The sequence below is a fragment of the Erinaceus europaeus genome, chromosome 18 (assembly GCF_950295315.1).
Source record: "Erinaceus europaeus chromosome 18, mEriEur2.1, whole genome shotgun sequence".
NCBI classification, from domain to species: Eukaryota; Metazoa; Chordata; class Mammalia; order Eulipotyphla; family Erinaceidae; genus Erinaceus; species Erinaceus europaeus.
In genome coordinates, this window is record NC_080179.1 from 4491604 (window position 1) to 4507981 (window position 16378).

General features: G+C 44.2%; 1 protein-coding gene across 3 annotated transcripts in view; it reads left to right on the forward strand.

Moving 5' to 3' along the window:
* HIBCH (3-hydroxyisobutyryl-CoA hydrolase) overlaps positions 1-16378 on the forward strand; it is a 52058-nt gene that overhangs the window by 34432 nt on the left and 1248 nt on the right. For all 3 annotated transcript variants that reach the window (XM_016190772.2, XM_060177575.1, XM_060177576.1), the window contains 4 exons: positions 938-996; positions 1859-1940; positions 10389-10508; positions 12641-12674. In XM_016190772.2, coding sequence (XP_016046258.2) covers positions 938-996; positions 1859-1940; positions 10389-10508; positions 12641-12674 — 295 coding nt within the window. The remainder of the gene's footprint in view (positions 1-937; positions 997-1858; positions 1941-10388; positions 10509-12640; positions 12675-16378) is intronic.

The following is a 16378-nucleotide window of genomic DNA, read 5'->3' on the forward strand; positions in this document are numbered from 1 at the left end:
TGGGGAGCCAGGGGCTCGAACCAGGATCCTTACATTGGTCCTTGGGCTTTGTGCCACGTGTGCTTAACCTGATGCGAGTTCTCCTTTTTAAGAATGGCCTCAACAAGCTGGAATTTAGACATAGGAAGACCTGGATTGTGAGCAGACACAAAACTGTTTTGTGAGAAGAGATTAAGGTAGAAGAAGGACAGTTCGACTGGAACCATAAACATAAAAGGGTTGATTTTTGTCAAGAGATTGTGTTTTTGTTTTTGTTTTTAAGTCTAATTATAGTACTCAAGCACTTTCAATTTCCTTCCTGAATTACTGGTTTCTATTCTTGTAGTTAAGTGTTTCCAGATAGCAGAGAAGTGGTGGGAATTCCTTTCAGATGAGAATTTGGGCTGGATGACTTCTCAGAACCCTTTGATCCTGAAGTTCATTGGCCTATTTCAGTGATAATGCTTGAGATACATAATGCTGTGTAAGTGAAATGTAAGAACCTTTGGCCCAGTGGTGGCGCACCTGGTTGAGCGCACATGTTACGGTGCGCAAGGACCTGGGTTCGAGTCCCTGATCCCCACCTGCAGGGGGAAAGCTTCATGAGTGGTGAAGCAGGGCTGCAGGTGTCTCTCTGCCCCTCTCCCTCTCTGTCACTCCCATCCCTCTGAATTTCTGGCTGTCTTTATCCAATAAATAAGTAAAGATAACAACAACAAAAAAAAAAACTAAAAAAAAAAAGAAATATAAGGACTTTTTTTACTTGTAGCATTTTTCCGAGCTGATCTGGAATAATACATACTGTCTGAATTCTCAACATACAGTGCTAGTTATTTGTGAGGTAGTTTGATGTCATTTAACTGGAAGTGATAACTGGTCACAAAACATAATTTTAAATATGAATATTTGGGATTTTAAAAGCATGTTATTTTAATTAAATTGTTTTCTTTTCAAACAGTCTAAGGTTGATCAAGACAAGTCTTTTATACTTGAGGAGCACATGGACAAAATAAATAGGTACTTGAAAAGAGATCTCGGTTATATGTATTCCTTTGGCAAGACCCTATTCAATTGAAATTTACTAACAGTGTGGTAATTATGTTGTGTTTGACAGTGTATCAGATTTTATTCTTACTCGCCTTTGAAAGTGACTTTTTACCTACTCTTGGAAGGGGAAACAAAATCATCGTACTTAGTACATGGGATTTCAACATGCTGATTCATTTCACTGCAATATTTTTTAAAAGGAAATTGAGACTGTAACAATCAAATTACCTTTTATCTTTGTAGCTCTTTTCTCTAAAGGGGTTACCAAACTAATCAGAAAAAGGTTTTATTCAGAAATTTGATAGATTGACACACTGACTTAAAGAAACAGGAGGAGAACTATTAGAAAAAAGTAAGAAATCTATTTACCTTTTAGGCTACTGGTTGTTCACATTTTAGATCTCTTTTACTTTTTAAAGTTTAATATTTCATGCCAGAGAGGGAGTGATGGAGAGGGGGGAGATAGAGAAATGAGTGTATCACTCAGAGATAAGTGTTAGGAATTTAATTTTACTTGAGGCCTCAGATATGGAAGCTTTGCAAGAGTCTGCTGAGGTCTTCCTCCACCAAATATCATTCATTTTATTTCCATATAACAAGTAGCAGAAAGCCAAAGAGCAAAGGGTGTTTGGTTTGGTTTTTCCTTGATGCAGTAGGAAGGCAGTCTGTATTCACTTACTCAGAGAGGCAATGTGCCTGGTATCCTGAAAAATAAGGGGGGAACACTTTTATTGTTGAGATGAAGTTTGGAAAGCCTGTGTTTAGATCTACCACTGTCGTGGAAAATAATTACTTCTACGTTGTGAACCGTTATGCGTTTCCTTTTCTCTAGATGCTTTTCAGCCAATACTGTGGAGCAGATCATTGAAAATCTGAAGCAAGATGGTTCATCTTTTTCCCAAGAGCAGTTGAAGGTGAGGTGTGGGTGGTCTCTGCCCTGAGTGTGACAAGGAAAACTGTCTGAGTGCCAAGTGCCTTCTGGCTGTGACATGGGCTGCTGCCGGGCCAGCGTGGGAATGCCTCTTCCTGGGCGCGTGCTCTCTGGGAACGCTACCGGAGCCAGCCTGGGCTGCTCCTCACTCAGCAAGGTGGAAGACAGATGACTCAGGAACCAAGCTCGTGGCGGGCTAGGCAACACAACTTTCCTGACTGATCAGAGAGCAACGCTTTTAAAGGGCAGACCCGGAAGTGACAAGTCGGAAACGGAAATGGCTAGGAAAGGGTTGGAGAAAGGCAGAAGGGCTCTGGGAAGGTAGAGACTTCCTTAGCAACTGTTGCGAGAGTTTTAACTAGTGGGATTAATGATACCCTGGAGGCAGGCAGGATCTTGAAAGATAGATCAAAGGAATGGAATGGGTGGGGATCTTTCAGGCAAGACAATGATTATGTAGATAGGCCATAGTATCAGGAATGCAGGGGGGAGCAGGGGGAGCTGGCTCAACAATTTCCTGACAGGCTGTCACTCTGACGTTTTTCCTCTGAACCCTATGGGGCCTCAGAAAGATGTTCCCATAAAAACTTTCGCCTAAATCCAAGTACTTACCTGCTAGGTGTCGGTGGCAAGGTTGAATTGTTTTTAGTTTCTCTGAATGTGACGCTTCACCCACCACAGCGGGGCTAGGCTAGAGCCTGGGTTCCATCCATGGCAAAGCAAGCCCCCTTCCAGGTGAGCTATACAGTGGCCCTGGCTGACTCAGTGTCTCTAATCTTCAGGAATCAGCATGATGAGTGCGCATTGACAGTTTTCTGTAGTTCTAATTTATTGTCCTGATATATATTTATATATATTATAAAATATATAATAATATATAAAATAATATACTATATATTATTATATATTATATAATACATAATATAATATATAATAATATATATTTTTTTTCCCAAATATGTCCTCTGAATCAGTGGCTTTCTCATTTTCTTGACAAAGCCCTTCAAAGAGGAAATGTGCTTATTATAGTAAATGGATTTATCAATTATTTTCTTTTGCAGATTTTATTTTATTTGCCTCCAGGGTTATTGCTGGGGCTCGGTGCCTGCACTATGAACCCACTGCTCCTATGGCCATGTTTTCAATAGGACAGAGAGAAATTGAGAGAGATGGGGAAGATAGAGACAGAGAAAGATAGACATCTGAAGACCTGCTTCACTGCCTGTGAGGTGACCAGCCAGTGGGGAGCCGGTGCTCCAACCCACCAGACCGGGATCTTTGCGCAGGTCCTTGTGCTTCAAGCCATGTGCCCTTAACCTGCTGCGCCACTGCCTGGCCCCCCACCATGCTGTCTCTCACTGCGAGGAAGGGCAAGTTACTTGAGCTGGTGAGTGCTTTTGTATCTGAGCACAATAAGCCTTCAGGAGAGAAAGCACCAGTTATTGTAAATGGGAAGAGAAGATCATCTCTCCGTGGACCTTAGTGAACCTTGATATCATATCCTTATTGTCTTTTTTTTTTTGAACCTGAGCACTGTTCAGCTCTGGCTTATGGTGGTGAGGGGGACTGAACCTCGGACTTAAGAGCCTCAGGCATGACAGTCTGTTTGCATAACCATTATGCTATCTACCCTCCGCCCTTACTGTCTTTTCATTTCATTGAATTGTTCATGCTTCTAAGAAATCTCCAAGATAAGGCAGCAAAAGCTCTCTTTGGGAGCTGGCTCTGAATCTTTTTGCTGTAGAGAAGAGATAGTACTTCTCGTTTCTTAAGTGCTGTTTGGGTTCTGTATCATAACATCATAATTTCAAGGGTGAAAATACATATTTCAAGGCAAAGTATTCCTATGGGATTACAGCATCCAGTCAGTCTCTGATGTTCGGGTCTAGGTGCTTTATATTTCTGTCGGTTTATTGTTTGAATACTACTAGAAAAAAATTATACATATGAGCACTAAATTACATAGAGGCTTTTTTTTTTTTTTTTTTTTTGCTATTTAAGTTATTGCTGGGGCCCTGCCTGCATGACTCCACTGCTCCTGGTGGCCACTGTTTCCCTTTGCTTTAGAGGGTGAGAGAGAAGGAGAAGAAGGTAGTCAGTCACCCACAGCACTTCACCACCTGGGAAGCTTTCCTCCTCTCCCTCCACACCCCCCTCAAGGCACTCTCATGTCATGGCCTGGGGTTCGAACCCAGGTCCTTATGTATGGTCATGTGTGTGCTCTACTACCTGCCAGCTCATGAGATTATTATTAAGAAAAATATTCAAGGGGCCAGGTGGTGACGCACCTGGTTAAGTGCACAAGGACCCAGGTTCAAGCTCCCGGTCCCCACCTGCAGGGGGAAAGTTTCACAAGTGGTGAAACAGGGCTGCAGGTGTCTCTCTGTCTCTCTCCCTCTCTCTCCCCCTCTCAATTTCTGTCACTATCCAATAATAAATAAATGAAAATATTTTTTTAAAAAAGAAAATATTCACAGTTGATAACAGAACATAACTCCTTAACTGTGCTCGATTTAAACTACTTTCAAAAAACCCAAAGGCAAGAGGATATAGCAGTGGTTTATGCTCTGATTTGAAATAACAGCTGCGGTTTGTTTATTTTAAATATTTTATTATTTATTTTTAATGAAAGAGGGAGAGACCAGAGCACTGCTCGGCCCTGCCTCCTGGTGGTGCTGGAGATTGATCTGATCATAAAGCCTCAGGCGTGAATGTCTTCTGTGTGATCATCAGACCGTCTCTCCAGCCCAGCTGGGACTTAGTCGTGTCGCCTTAAATTACACTTTCTTCTTAATTTCATTCAACCAGGACATACGGGCAAGAGAGAATTCCCATTTAGGGGCCAAGGGGTGGCACACCTGGTAGAGCTCATTTATCGCTATGCCCTTGTTCTTCCACGTGTAGTGGGGGAAGCTTCATAGGCTACGCTGGAGATGTCCTTTCTCTCTGTCTCACTCTCCCTTTCTCTGTGCATCTCTCTCTGTTACCCTCTGTCAGGGAAAGAAAGAAAGAACAAGCGGTATTTGCCACTTTAAGTTAGCACAACACAACTTTAGTGGCAGTGTTATAAAACACCAGTAAAATGACGGTGTTGTCCCAGCGACCCAGGTAGGTGAGCAACAGAGAAGTGGCTGATACACAATGGAATACTACTCAGCTATTAAAAATGGTGACTTCAGGTGCCGGGCGGTGGCGCAGCGGGTTAAGCGCAGCGGGTTAAGCGCACGTGGCGCGAAGCACAAGGACCGGCGTAAAGATCCCGGTTCGAGCCCCCGGCTCCCCACCTGCAGGGGAGTCGCTTCACAGGCGGTGAAGCAGGTCTGCAGGTGTCTGTCTTTCTCTCCCCTTCTCTGTCTTCCCCTCCTCTCTCCATTTCTCTCTGTCCTATCCAGCAACAATGACAGCAATAACAATAATAACTACAACAATGACTATAAACAACAAGGGCAACAAAAGGGGAAAAAATAAAATAAAAATAAACATTAAAAAATGGTGATTTCACCATTTTCAGCCCATCTTGGATGGAGCTTGAAGGAATTATGTGAAGTGTGCCAAGTCAGAAACAGAAGGATGAATATGGGATGATCTCTGGTATTTCCGGATAATCTTTCTCTTTTTAAAAAACTGGTTGGCTAGACTCATTTAGATGTTCCTTTAAAACATTTTTTTTTGCATTATCTTTATTTATTGGATAGACAGCCAGAAACTGAAAGGGAAGAGAGTGATAGAGAGGAAGAGAGACAGAGAGACACCTGCAATACTGCTTCATGACTCACAAAGCTTTCCCTCAGCAGGTGGGGACCGGAGGTTTGAACCCGGGTCCTTGTGCACTGTAACATGTGCACTCAACCAGGTGCGCCACCACCTGGCTTCCCCAGAGCCCTGCCCCACTAGGGAAAGAGAGAGGCAGGCTGGGAGTATGGATCCACCTGTCAATGCCCATGTTCAGCAGGGAAGCAATTACAGAAGCCAGACCTTCCACCTTCTGCTCCCACAATGACCCTGGGTCCATGCTTCCAGAGGGATAGAGAATAGGAAAGCTATGAGGGGAGGGGATGGGATAGGGAGGTCTGGTGGTGGGAATTGTGTGGTGTTGTACCCCTCTTATCCTATGGTTTTTGTCAGTGTTTCCTTTTCATAAATAAAAAAATTAAAAATAAATAAATAATTACAAATAAACCAACTAGGTGGCTTTTAAATGTAGCATTTCTTAGTTTATTTTTTTGAGAGCCATTTGCCTTTGTAGAGAACTATTTCTATTCAAAATGGTTTCTGTAAATTCTGACTTAACATCATCCATAGGTTCTTGGAGACTGCAGTTAATAGTAATAATAATAATAATAATAATAATAATAATAATAATAATAATAATAAAAGTACGTCTATGTGAGAAAGGCCTCACTTGCCAGAACACCACCCCACCATCTATGATGTTCTCTTTGTTTCTGTCTTTCCTGTTGTCACGCTGTGCTGGAGGCTGAGCCCGGCCATCAGCAGTGCAAGGCAAGCATCTCCCTGCTGAGTCACTCGTCCTGGCTCCAGGAAACTGCGATTTTAAGAAAGATAGCACAAAGCAAATTTCAGCACAGGCTACAGGATGTGAACAAGCTGGTCTCCTGTTGCCTAAAGACCTTCTGAGTAAAGAGCCAGAGCATGTGCTATCTGAAACAACACTGTCCCTCCACCTCCAGTCTGCTGGGTGCCGCTGAGAGTCCAGGGCCTGCCTGAAGCTCAGGGGCAGTTACCCACAGCCTGGTGTGTTCAGACCCTTCCCTGCTGATGTAGGTGTAGCCCAGCAACTACATTAAACACCCCAGTGGTTACTGCCAGCCGTTTGCTTCAACTCTTGATGGTATTTTTAGCAGTACAAAGACAGTGTTTGAAATAGCACATTTGGTTTTTTTAATGGAAGGATTATTAAGTTCGCCTCACAGCAGGCTAGTAGATTTGAAATATGCTGCACGCTTTCTTTAAAGCAGGATAAAATCATGCCCGTCTGTATTGATCATGTACTTCTATACACTCCTTTGATCAGGTAGGGACCAAATCTCTTTCCTGTACTTTGCTGCCTCATTGTCCCTAAGCTCTTCATCTTCTCTGCCGGTATTTAAAGTAAGTAAAGGGCAGTGGGGTAGATAGCATAATGGTTATGCAAGAGAGACTCTCATGCCTGAGGCTTTAAAGTCCCAGGTTCAATCCCTAGCACCACCTTGAGCCAGAGCTGCTTAGTACTGTGATTAAAAAAAAAAAAAGCCAGTATCAGCTCTGTATTTAACGCAATTTTAAAAGTAAAATTACCTGTACAGAAGCTTCTGTTAGTGAGCCCTTATGGGGAATTAAATGTGGCAGAGCCTGGGCTTCTAGAGAATGTTATGACTTTAAACAGAGAACTCAAAATATCTTTTTATTTTAACTGGGGAGATTAATGGTTAACAGTCAACAATAAATACAGTTATTGGTACATATGTAAAATTTCCCAGTTTGGGGGGGGTCAGGCAGTAGCGCAGCATGTTAAGTGCACATGGCGCAGAGCACAAGGACCGGCATAAGGATCCCGGTTCGAGCCCCGGCTCCCCACCTGCAGGGGAGTCGCTTCACAGGTGGTGAAGCAGGTCTGCAGGTGTCCGTCTTTCTTTCCCCTTCTCTGTCTTCCCCTCCTCTCTCCACTTCTCTCTGTCCTGTCCAACAATGAACAACATCAACAACAACAATAATAACCACAACAAGGCTATAACAACAAGGGCAACAAAGGGGGGGAAAGGTGGCCTCCAGGAGCAGTGGATTCATGGTGCAGACACTGAGCCCCAGGAGTAACCCTGGAAGCAAAAATAAATAAATTCCCAGTTTTCTGTAAAACACCCACCCCAGACTAGATCCTCCTCTACCATCCTGCACCAGGACCTGAACCCTCCCTCCGCCCCCAGCGTCCTTTCCTTAGGTGCAATACGCCAAACCCAGTCCAAGCTCTGCTCTGTTTTCCTTCTTATTTTTCAGCCTCTGTCTATGAATGGGATCATCCCATGTTCATCCTCTTTCTGGCTTCTCTCCCTTCACATGATTCCTTCAAGCTCATCCAAGATGGGCTGAAGAAGGTGAATGCACCATTTTTAACAACTGAGTAGTATCCCATTGTATGTGTGGACCACAACTTAATCAGCTGTTGCTGGGCGCCTGGGTTGCTCCCAGGTTTTGGCTATTACAGATTGTACTGCGATGAACAAAGACCTACACAGAAAGAGATTATTTTTTAGATCACATAGTGGATTAGTGAAATAATTGATTTTATTCCTATTGATAGACTCATTGCATGCCCTTTGGACTGTGCCGGTATTGCTTGCTGATCAACTTTGTCTCTTGATGGTGCATGACACACAAGTATAGTTGGGTGTTCTGATACTCACCTGAGGGGAGGGGCAGAAGGTAGGGTTTTTTTTTTTCTATTATCTTTGTTTATTGGATAGAGACAACCAGAAATCAAGAGGGAAGGGGGTAATAGAGAGGGAGAGAGACAGAGAGACACCCACAGCCCTGCTTCACCACTCGTAAAGCTTTCCCCCTGCAGGTGGGGACTGGGGGCTCAAACCCAGGTCCTTGTGCCCTGTAATACGTGCGCTTAACCAGGTGCACCACCGCCACCACCACCCGTAGTTTTGTTTGTTTGTTTTAATTCTTCAGGACTTGATACAATGTACCGAAAGAAGCACGTCTGGTGGTCTACCTGGCGAAGTTGCTCTCAGAGTAGAAACTGGCCGTGGCCTCCTAGTTATCATCGCCGCTCCTCAGTTGTCTAGCGCAGAACAGATGCCCTGCAGTACCACTGACTTGAGATGAGAACGTAAATAATTTGATGATGGTGAAGGAAAAACAAAGTTGACTCATGGTAGGCGATAAAACTAGAATAGAAGAGCCCCCTGCCCTGGGTTTTAGAAAGTCAGACTCTGCCGGACCTGCTTTTGCCTGGAGAGAAACCTGCCTTGCCATGCAGGACAAGGCTGGGCTTTATGGACTCAGCATCCAGCCCCTTCCTCCACAGAGCTGGCCTTCTACACAGGTGAGGGAGGTAACAGGAACTCCAGACCTCACCTCCAGGCCCTCATCTCCCCGTGAGAACAGGGCCCTTCAGGGGTCTCAGCTGATCTCCATGGAAACTCTAGAGTAAGGAAGAGGAGGGTGGGGCAGGGGTGAGTTCCTGCTTCACACTCAGTCTTGGCAGATTAAGTACTGCTGTTCAATTCCCGGCTCCCTTCGTCCTGCTCCACAACTTTCTACTATGTTCCAAATCCAGTTTTCTCTTCTTTTTATTTTTTATATTTATTTATTTATTTTCTCTTTTGTTGCCCTTGTTGGTTTTTGTTGTTGTTGTTGTTGTTGTAGTAGTAGTTATTATTGTTGTCATTGCTCTCATTGTTTTTGGTGGATAGGACAGAGAGAAATGGAGAGAGGAGGGGAAGACAGAGAGAGAAGGGGAGAGAAAGACAGACACCTGCAGACCTGCTTCACCGCCTGTGAAGTGACTCCCCTGCAGGTGGGGAGCCAGGGGCTGGAACTGGGATCCTTGTGCTAGTCCTTGCGCTTTGCGCCACGTGCGCTTAACCCGCAGCGCCACCAGCCCGACCGCCTTTCTTTTGTTATAGATGGGCGGTGGGGCTTGATTTCAGAGACAGAATATGTTTAAAGGGTCAGGTGAATTGGTTAGCTCACAAACTTGTTTTACCAAAAAAGTAAAAATGTTGTGTCGGCATAGATGTTATGTGGCACACATCAGATAAAGGACCAGTAGCCCAAACACACAACAGGAGCCGTCCGTCTACGCTATGGTGAGGATGCAGATTGATCCAACGCTTGTGGAAAACACTCTGCACGTTGCTCAGAACAGTGGACACGAATCATTCACATAACCTAGCAATTTCCCTCCTGGGGGCTTATCCAGAGGAAACAAAAAAACGGATCCAAAGTGATTCGTGAACACTTGTGTTCATCGTGGCACAATCTAAAATAGCCCAAACTTGGGAACACTGTTAAGGGCCATATATTTTTTATTAGTGATTTAATAATGATTAACAAGACTGTAAGGTAACAGGGGTACAATTCCACACAGTTCCCACCAGCAGAGTTCTGTGTCCCCTCCCCTCTGTTGGAAGCTTCCCTGGTCTTTATTCCTCTGGGAGTATGGACCAAAAATTTTTATGAGGTGCAGAAGGTGGGAGTTCTGGCTTCTGTCATTGCTTCTCCGCTGGACATGGGTGTTGGCAGGTGGATCCACACCCTCAGCCTGCTTCTGTCTTTCCCTAGTGGGGCAGGGCTCTGGGGAGGTGAGTTTCCAGGGAAAGGCCGTATTTTAATATCACATATGAAAACTCAGATCAACTAGCTTATTACAGACAATAAAGGAACAATTAGTCTAAAACTAGTCATTTTATTTTCTCACTAGGTAATCAATAAAATGTCCCCAACATCCTTAAAGATTACACTAAGACAACTCACGGAGGGGTCTTCAAAGACACTGCAAGAAGTCTTAACTATGGAATACCGGCTGAGTCAAGCTTGTATGGTAAGAATTTTTTTTTATTAAATATTTATTTATTCCCTTTCATTGCCCTTGTTGTTTTATTGTTGTAGTTATTATTGATGTCATTGCTGGATAGGATAGAGAAAAATGGAGAGAGGAGGGGAAGAGAAAGATAGACACCTGCAGACCTGCTTCACTGCCTGTGAAGCGACTCCCCTGCAGGTGGGGATCGGGGGCTGGAACCGGGATCCTTACTCCAGTCCTTGTGCTTTGCGCCAAGTGCACTTAACCGCTGCTCTACTGCCCAACTTCCAAGAATTTTTAAAGAACTTATTGTCAAACTTACTGTCATTTTTACTTATGAGAGTAATACTTGTTTATTATAGAACATATATTGGGGTTGTCTGAAAAGTCATGACATGTTTTTCCTATTTTTTTAAAAAAATTTTTCTATGTTTTTATGCAAAAAATACATCATGACTTTTTCAACAAACCAGTAAGACTATAAAGAAAATTAAAAATATCTGTAAATCTACTTGGTGTAAATACAGACCTGTTAATTTAAGGCGTGTGGAAGTGTTTCTCCCACATTGGCACTCAGCCTTCTTGAAACACCAGTTATCTTTGCATGTGCGTAAAACAGCCTCTGACCTCATGTGGAATTTAAAACAGAGGTTCCTTGTCTTTCAAGCATAGACTTTGGAACCTTGAGCAAAAAGTAAAAACTTGTGGATCTGAGTTCCCTTATCAGTCAAGTGATGAATAACACTTATAAATAGATTATGTAAATAAATAAAATTAACAAGAAAGTTCTGTTACATGTTTTAATGAAGTTAACATTGGAAAACCTTTGTATGGCAAAGGTAGATAGCATAATGGTTATGCAAAGAGAATCATGCCTCAAGTCCCAAAGTCCCAGGTTCAGTCCCCCGTACCACCATAAGCCAGAGCTGAGCATTGCTCTGGTAAAAAAAAGAAAGAAAAAAGGAAAAGAAAGAAAAATAGATCTTAGTATGTACCCTTAAGGAATTTTGTCATGTTCAAGAAAGTTTTCAGTCCTAGTCCTTTCTTATCCAGATGATAAACTCTTAAGGCAGCTCGAGTAGGAGGTAACTCATCTCGTCTGACCTGTACCATCCGTGCCCGAGGTCCTGGGGCTGAGCCCAGCACTCTCCAGGGGCGCCATAGCACCTGGGGAAACCCACAGGCGGTGGAGCCTTCTGTGCTTTCTCTCTCCCTGCTAGCCTCTTAGCTGGGATAAAGAACCATTCGGGGAGATATCAGCCTGCCTGTGGCCCGCAAGAGAGAAAGGCGTTTGCTGACAAGTCTCTCTGGTTTCAAAGCCATTGTAAGAGACAAACTGCTGTTTGGATGGAGATGGGGAGGTTCAGAGTCGAGGCAGAGACTCGTAACACAGTGATACAAGTGCAAGATAACAGCAACTTGGGTGGAGGTGATGTTAACAGAGGGAAGTGAATGGATCTCACGGAAATGTGCAAGATGAAAGCGGCAGGACGTGACTGACAGGACCGGAAGAATACATTTAGGAGTTGAGGTTTGGGGGGCCAGGCGGTGTTGCACCTGCTAAGCGCACATAGTACTAATACTGAGCACAAGGACCCATGCACAAGGATCCAGGTTCGAGCCCCTGCTTCCCACCTGCCAGGGGAGGTCCACTTCACGAGCTGTGAAGCAGGTCTGCAGGTGTCTCTTTTTCTCTCTGTCTCTCTCCCTCTCTATCTCCCTCTCCTCTCTCAGTTTCTCTCTGTCCTAACCAATAAAATGGAAAAAATGGTACCAAGCCCCAGTGGTAACTCTGGAGGAAAAAAAAAAAAGAAAAACTTGCCAAAAGTGAGGGGATGAACCATGCAGGCATCTGGAGGAGAACATTCCAGGCACATTGCGAGCACAGAGCTTCAGGTAGGAGTATGCCTGTTTCCAGAGCCACAGGGAGGCCTTTGGATGAAGTGGGTCATAGGTAACCAGGAGAAAGAGAGAGAGAAGACAGAGCTGCAAAGGGAAGAGGGCTGAGTGGAGGCTACGCGACTTTGATCTATTATCTGAACGTCCCGGTTCAGGGCTTGACCGCACAGAGTGAGACGTAGGAGTGAGTGGAGAGAGATCACCAGCCGTCAGAATGCCTGGGAACTCATACTCAGTCTGTCTTCTTACAGGGAGGCCATGACTTCCACGAAGGCGTGAGAGCAGGTGAGTGATAAATCATTGTTTCCTCTTTGGCGGGTGTGGGAATAGGACTTATGATCAGACACTGCTAATCAGAGATGTTATTATTATTATTATTAGTAGTAGTATTTTTGCTAGTGAAAGTTATAGTTTGTATGTAAAGACAGCAGTGTTAAAAACAGTAACAGCGGGAGTCAGCGGTAGCGCAGTGCGTTAAGCGCAGGTGGTGCAAAGCGCAAGGACCGGCATGAGGATCCCGGTTTGAACCCCCGGCTCCCCACCTGCAGGGGATTTACTTCACAGGCAGTGAAGCAGGTCTGCAGGTGTCTCTCCCCATCTCTGTCTTCCCCTCCTCTCTCCACTTCTCTGTCCTATCCAACAATGACGACATCAATAACTACAACAACAATAAAAAAAGGGCAACAAAAAATATATAAATATTTTTATAAAAAAAAGTCACAGTGGGGGCCGGGGAAACAGCACATTGCATGGTGGGCTGCTTTGCCATGTGAGCCCCCCCAGCCCCCACCGCATTGAAGGGCCCAGTGGTTGTTTTCATTTTCCATTTTCTCTACCTTCCTGTCAGTCTGTCTTAAACTCTCTCGCTCTCCCTCCCCACTCCCACAAAAGGGAGTTTCAGTCTTTGAAACCAGGGTCGATTTTTCTAAAAAGGAGACAGCCTGGTTACTGCTCCCTGATTTATATACTAAAAGTAACCCTGCGTTAGCCCTTATATAACTTGCTTCTGCTAAGCACAACATGACTTTATGGGTTGTGTGCTGACAGCCTTTGAAACCTGCATTTATCTTTTGCAAACACAAACAACAGAGTCCCGCCCAGCATTGTCCAGTTCAGCCCCTTCCTGTTACCTGAGCACGTGAGCTTTGCTGGGGTAAAGCCTTGTGAGATAATTAGGCCTGTCTACTAATGTCATGAGTATTTTCCATTCTGGCTTATCATCTTAGGATTGACTTTTTTGTTCCTGGCAAATTGGCATATTCCCTCCCCCCCATTTTTTTTTTGTCTATACTGATTATCTGTCTTAATAACAGCTATTATTTACACTGTGTAAAGTGAGTTTTTCCCTTGTGTGTACTCTGCATATCCCGCTGGTTTTCTTGATTACCTTAGTGCAGACTCTGGGTATCATCATCTTCTTCTTCTTCTTCTTCTTCTCCTTCTCCTTCTCCTTCTCCTTCTCCTTCTCCTTCTCCTTCTCCTTCTCCTTCTCCTTCTCCTTCTCCTTCTCCTCCTCCTCCTCCTCCTTCTTCTCTTTCTCCTTCTCCTTCTCCCTTCTCCTTCTTCTCCTTCTTCTTCTTTTTTATGAATTGAAGGTTATGTTTTCTTCAATGAGACTTTATTTAAACATTAGACACTTGTAGAACTCTCCAAACTTCTGGCACGCTTCATCATCAAAAATAAGCAGTGAATTTAATTTCTTCTAGAGGACACATGGATGAGAGGAGATAAATATATGTCTTATAGAAAACAAGTATCTTTTGCCCACGAGGCCCCTGCAGACCCTTAGTGCATGTGGACCAGAGTCTAGAGCTCTGGTTTCAGGAGAATCTAGGTGCTACTTGGTTTATGTTCTCACGTAGTCTTTATATGCAGTAGCTTTCTCTTCTGAAATGTAGGGGGGAAATGCAGTGTGTGTGTGTGTGTGTGTGTGTGTTTGTCTGTGTGTGTGTTGAAAGCAAGCAGTGTTAAAAAATGTGGTTCCAGGAAAGCAATTCCAGAAGCCAGACCTTCCACCTTTTGCAGCCCACAATGACTCTGGGTCCATGCTCCCAGAGGGATAGAGAATAGGAAAGCTGTCAGGGGAGGGGATGGGATATAGCATTCTGGTGGTGGGAACTGTGTGGAGTTGTACCCCTCTTATCCTATGGTTTTGTTAATGTCTCCTTTCTTTAATAAATAAATAAATAAATAATTTTTTTTTAATGTGGTTCCTAACACAAGTGTTTGCCTGGTAGCTTTTCAATGAAGAGACAGTGAGAGCCTCACCCCCTAGCATAGTGTCTTTATTCCAGAAAGGGCATTCTGGGGAACACTGGGTGGGCTTGTGTGATCGGATGTTTGCTGCAATCTGTTATTATAGACTATGCCAGTAAATTCAGTAAAATAGACTAGGAAGACGGAAGGATGGTTGTCAACCTTTCTCGCTCTCAGGACAGAGAACAGACCTCATGGTCACGAGAGGAAATGAAGTTACATGGTCCCAGCAGAGCCCAAGAGCCTCACCTGCTTCGGCCGTCTGCATAATCCATGCTGTGGGCCAGGCAGGGGGCTGGCTGCTGGCAGGGGCTGAGTCTAAAGCGTGTTGTGGCAAGTGAAACAAGGGTAGTCTTTCTTTCAGCTGTCTGTAGGTTGTCAGGATGTCCATAGCATTAGCCACAGTACTTAAAGGGGAGGAGGACTGTGTACAAGCAGTGCTCCGAGATTTTTATTCATCTGTCCAGGGCATGTACAACTTTCCAGTTGGCAGGGAGGATAGCGTCATTGTTAAATCTCACCACTGATTTGATGCTGGAACTTAGTAGGTAGGCAACCACGCCATAAAATCTATCAGCCGCCAGTTATTCAGAAAGCATGCCTCTTCCCTGTCTTATGAGGCTCCCTGCTCCTTAATTATTTATCCTTAAAATATTTATGTATTTGTTTTGGATAGAGACAGTGAAATCTAGAGGGAAGGGGAGATAGAGGGAGGAGAGAGAGAGACAGAGACAGAGAGGAAGCGGTATAGACACTTGGCAGCACTGCTTCATCACTTATGAAGCTCCCTCCTCCAGTTGAGTGAGGACTAGGTCTTGAACCCAGGTCCTTGCACACTGTGATGTGTGAGCTTAACCAGGTGCACCCCTAATTACTTTAGCCAGCCCCTAATTACTTATTCTTTTAATGATAAATTTGTGTTTTGTGTGTGTTACTGGAGTTTCTTTCTTTCTTTCTTTTTTAACTTTATTTGATAGACTAGAGAGAAACTGAGTGGGAGGGGCAGATAGGGAGAGAAAAACACCTGCAGGCCTGCTTTACTGCTTGTGAAGCTTTCCCCATGCAGGTGGGGACCGGGGGACTTGAACCTGGGTCCTTGTGCATGGTAATACATGCACTTAGTCAGGTGTGCCACCACCCGGCCCCAGTTACTGTAGTTTCTATACTTAAATTATTTTCATTCTTCATGAGAATCATGCACTTTTTAAAAATGTATTAAGGAGAGGGATAGGAGGACAGAGAGAAAGAACCAGATATCACTCTGGCACATGTGCTGTTGGGGATTGAACTCGGGACCTCATGCTTGAGAGCCCAGCACTTTATGCGTTTTGCCACCTCCCAGACCACAATAATGCAAATTCACAACCATTCTAAGTGCTCTCCTTCTGTTTTCTTTTAACTTTCTGAGATTATGCGTGCACATGCATTTGTAAGAAACAACATAAATTCCACACAAGATAACACAGATCAGGGCTGGCCTGTGTTACAACTTGTATAGTGCACAAGTTCCCATTTGTGAGGACCTGGGTTCAAGCCCCTGGTCCCCACCTGCAGGCGAGAGGCTTCCCAAGTGGTGAAGCAGGGCTGCAGGAGTTTCTCTCTCCCTCTCTCCTGCCCTATTTCTATTTGTTTAATTAAGGGTGGGAGGTAGTAACAAAACCGAAAAAATTCCCCCAGGCCACAGATTCTCCTGTCTCCCACCCAGCGTCCCAGCAGAGAGCCAGAAAATGGGT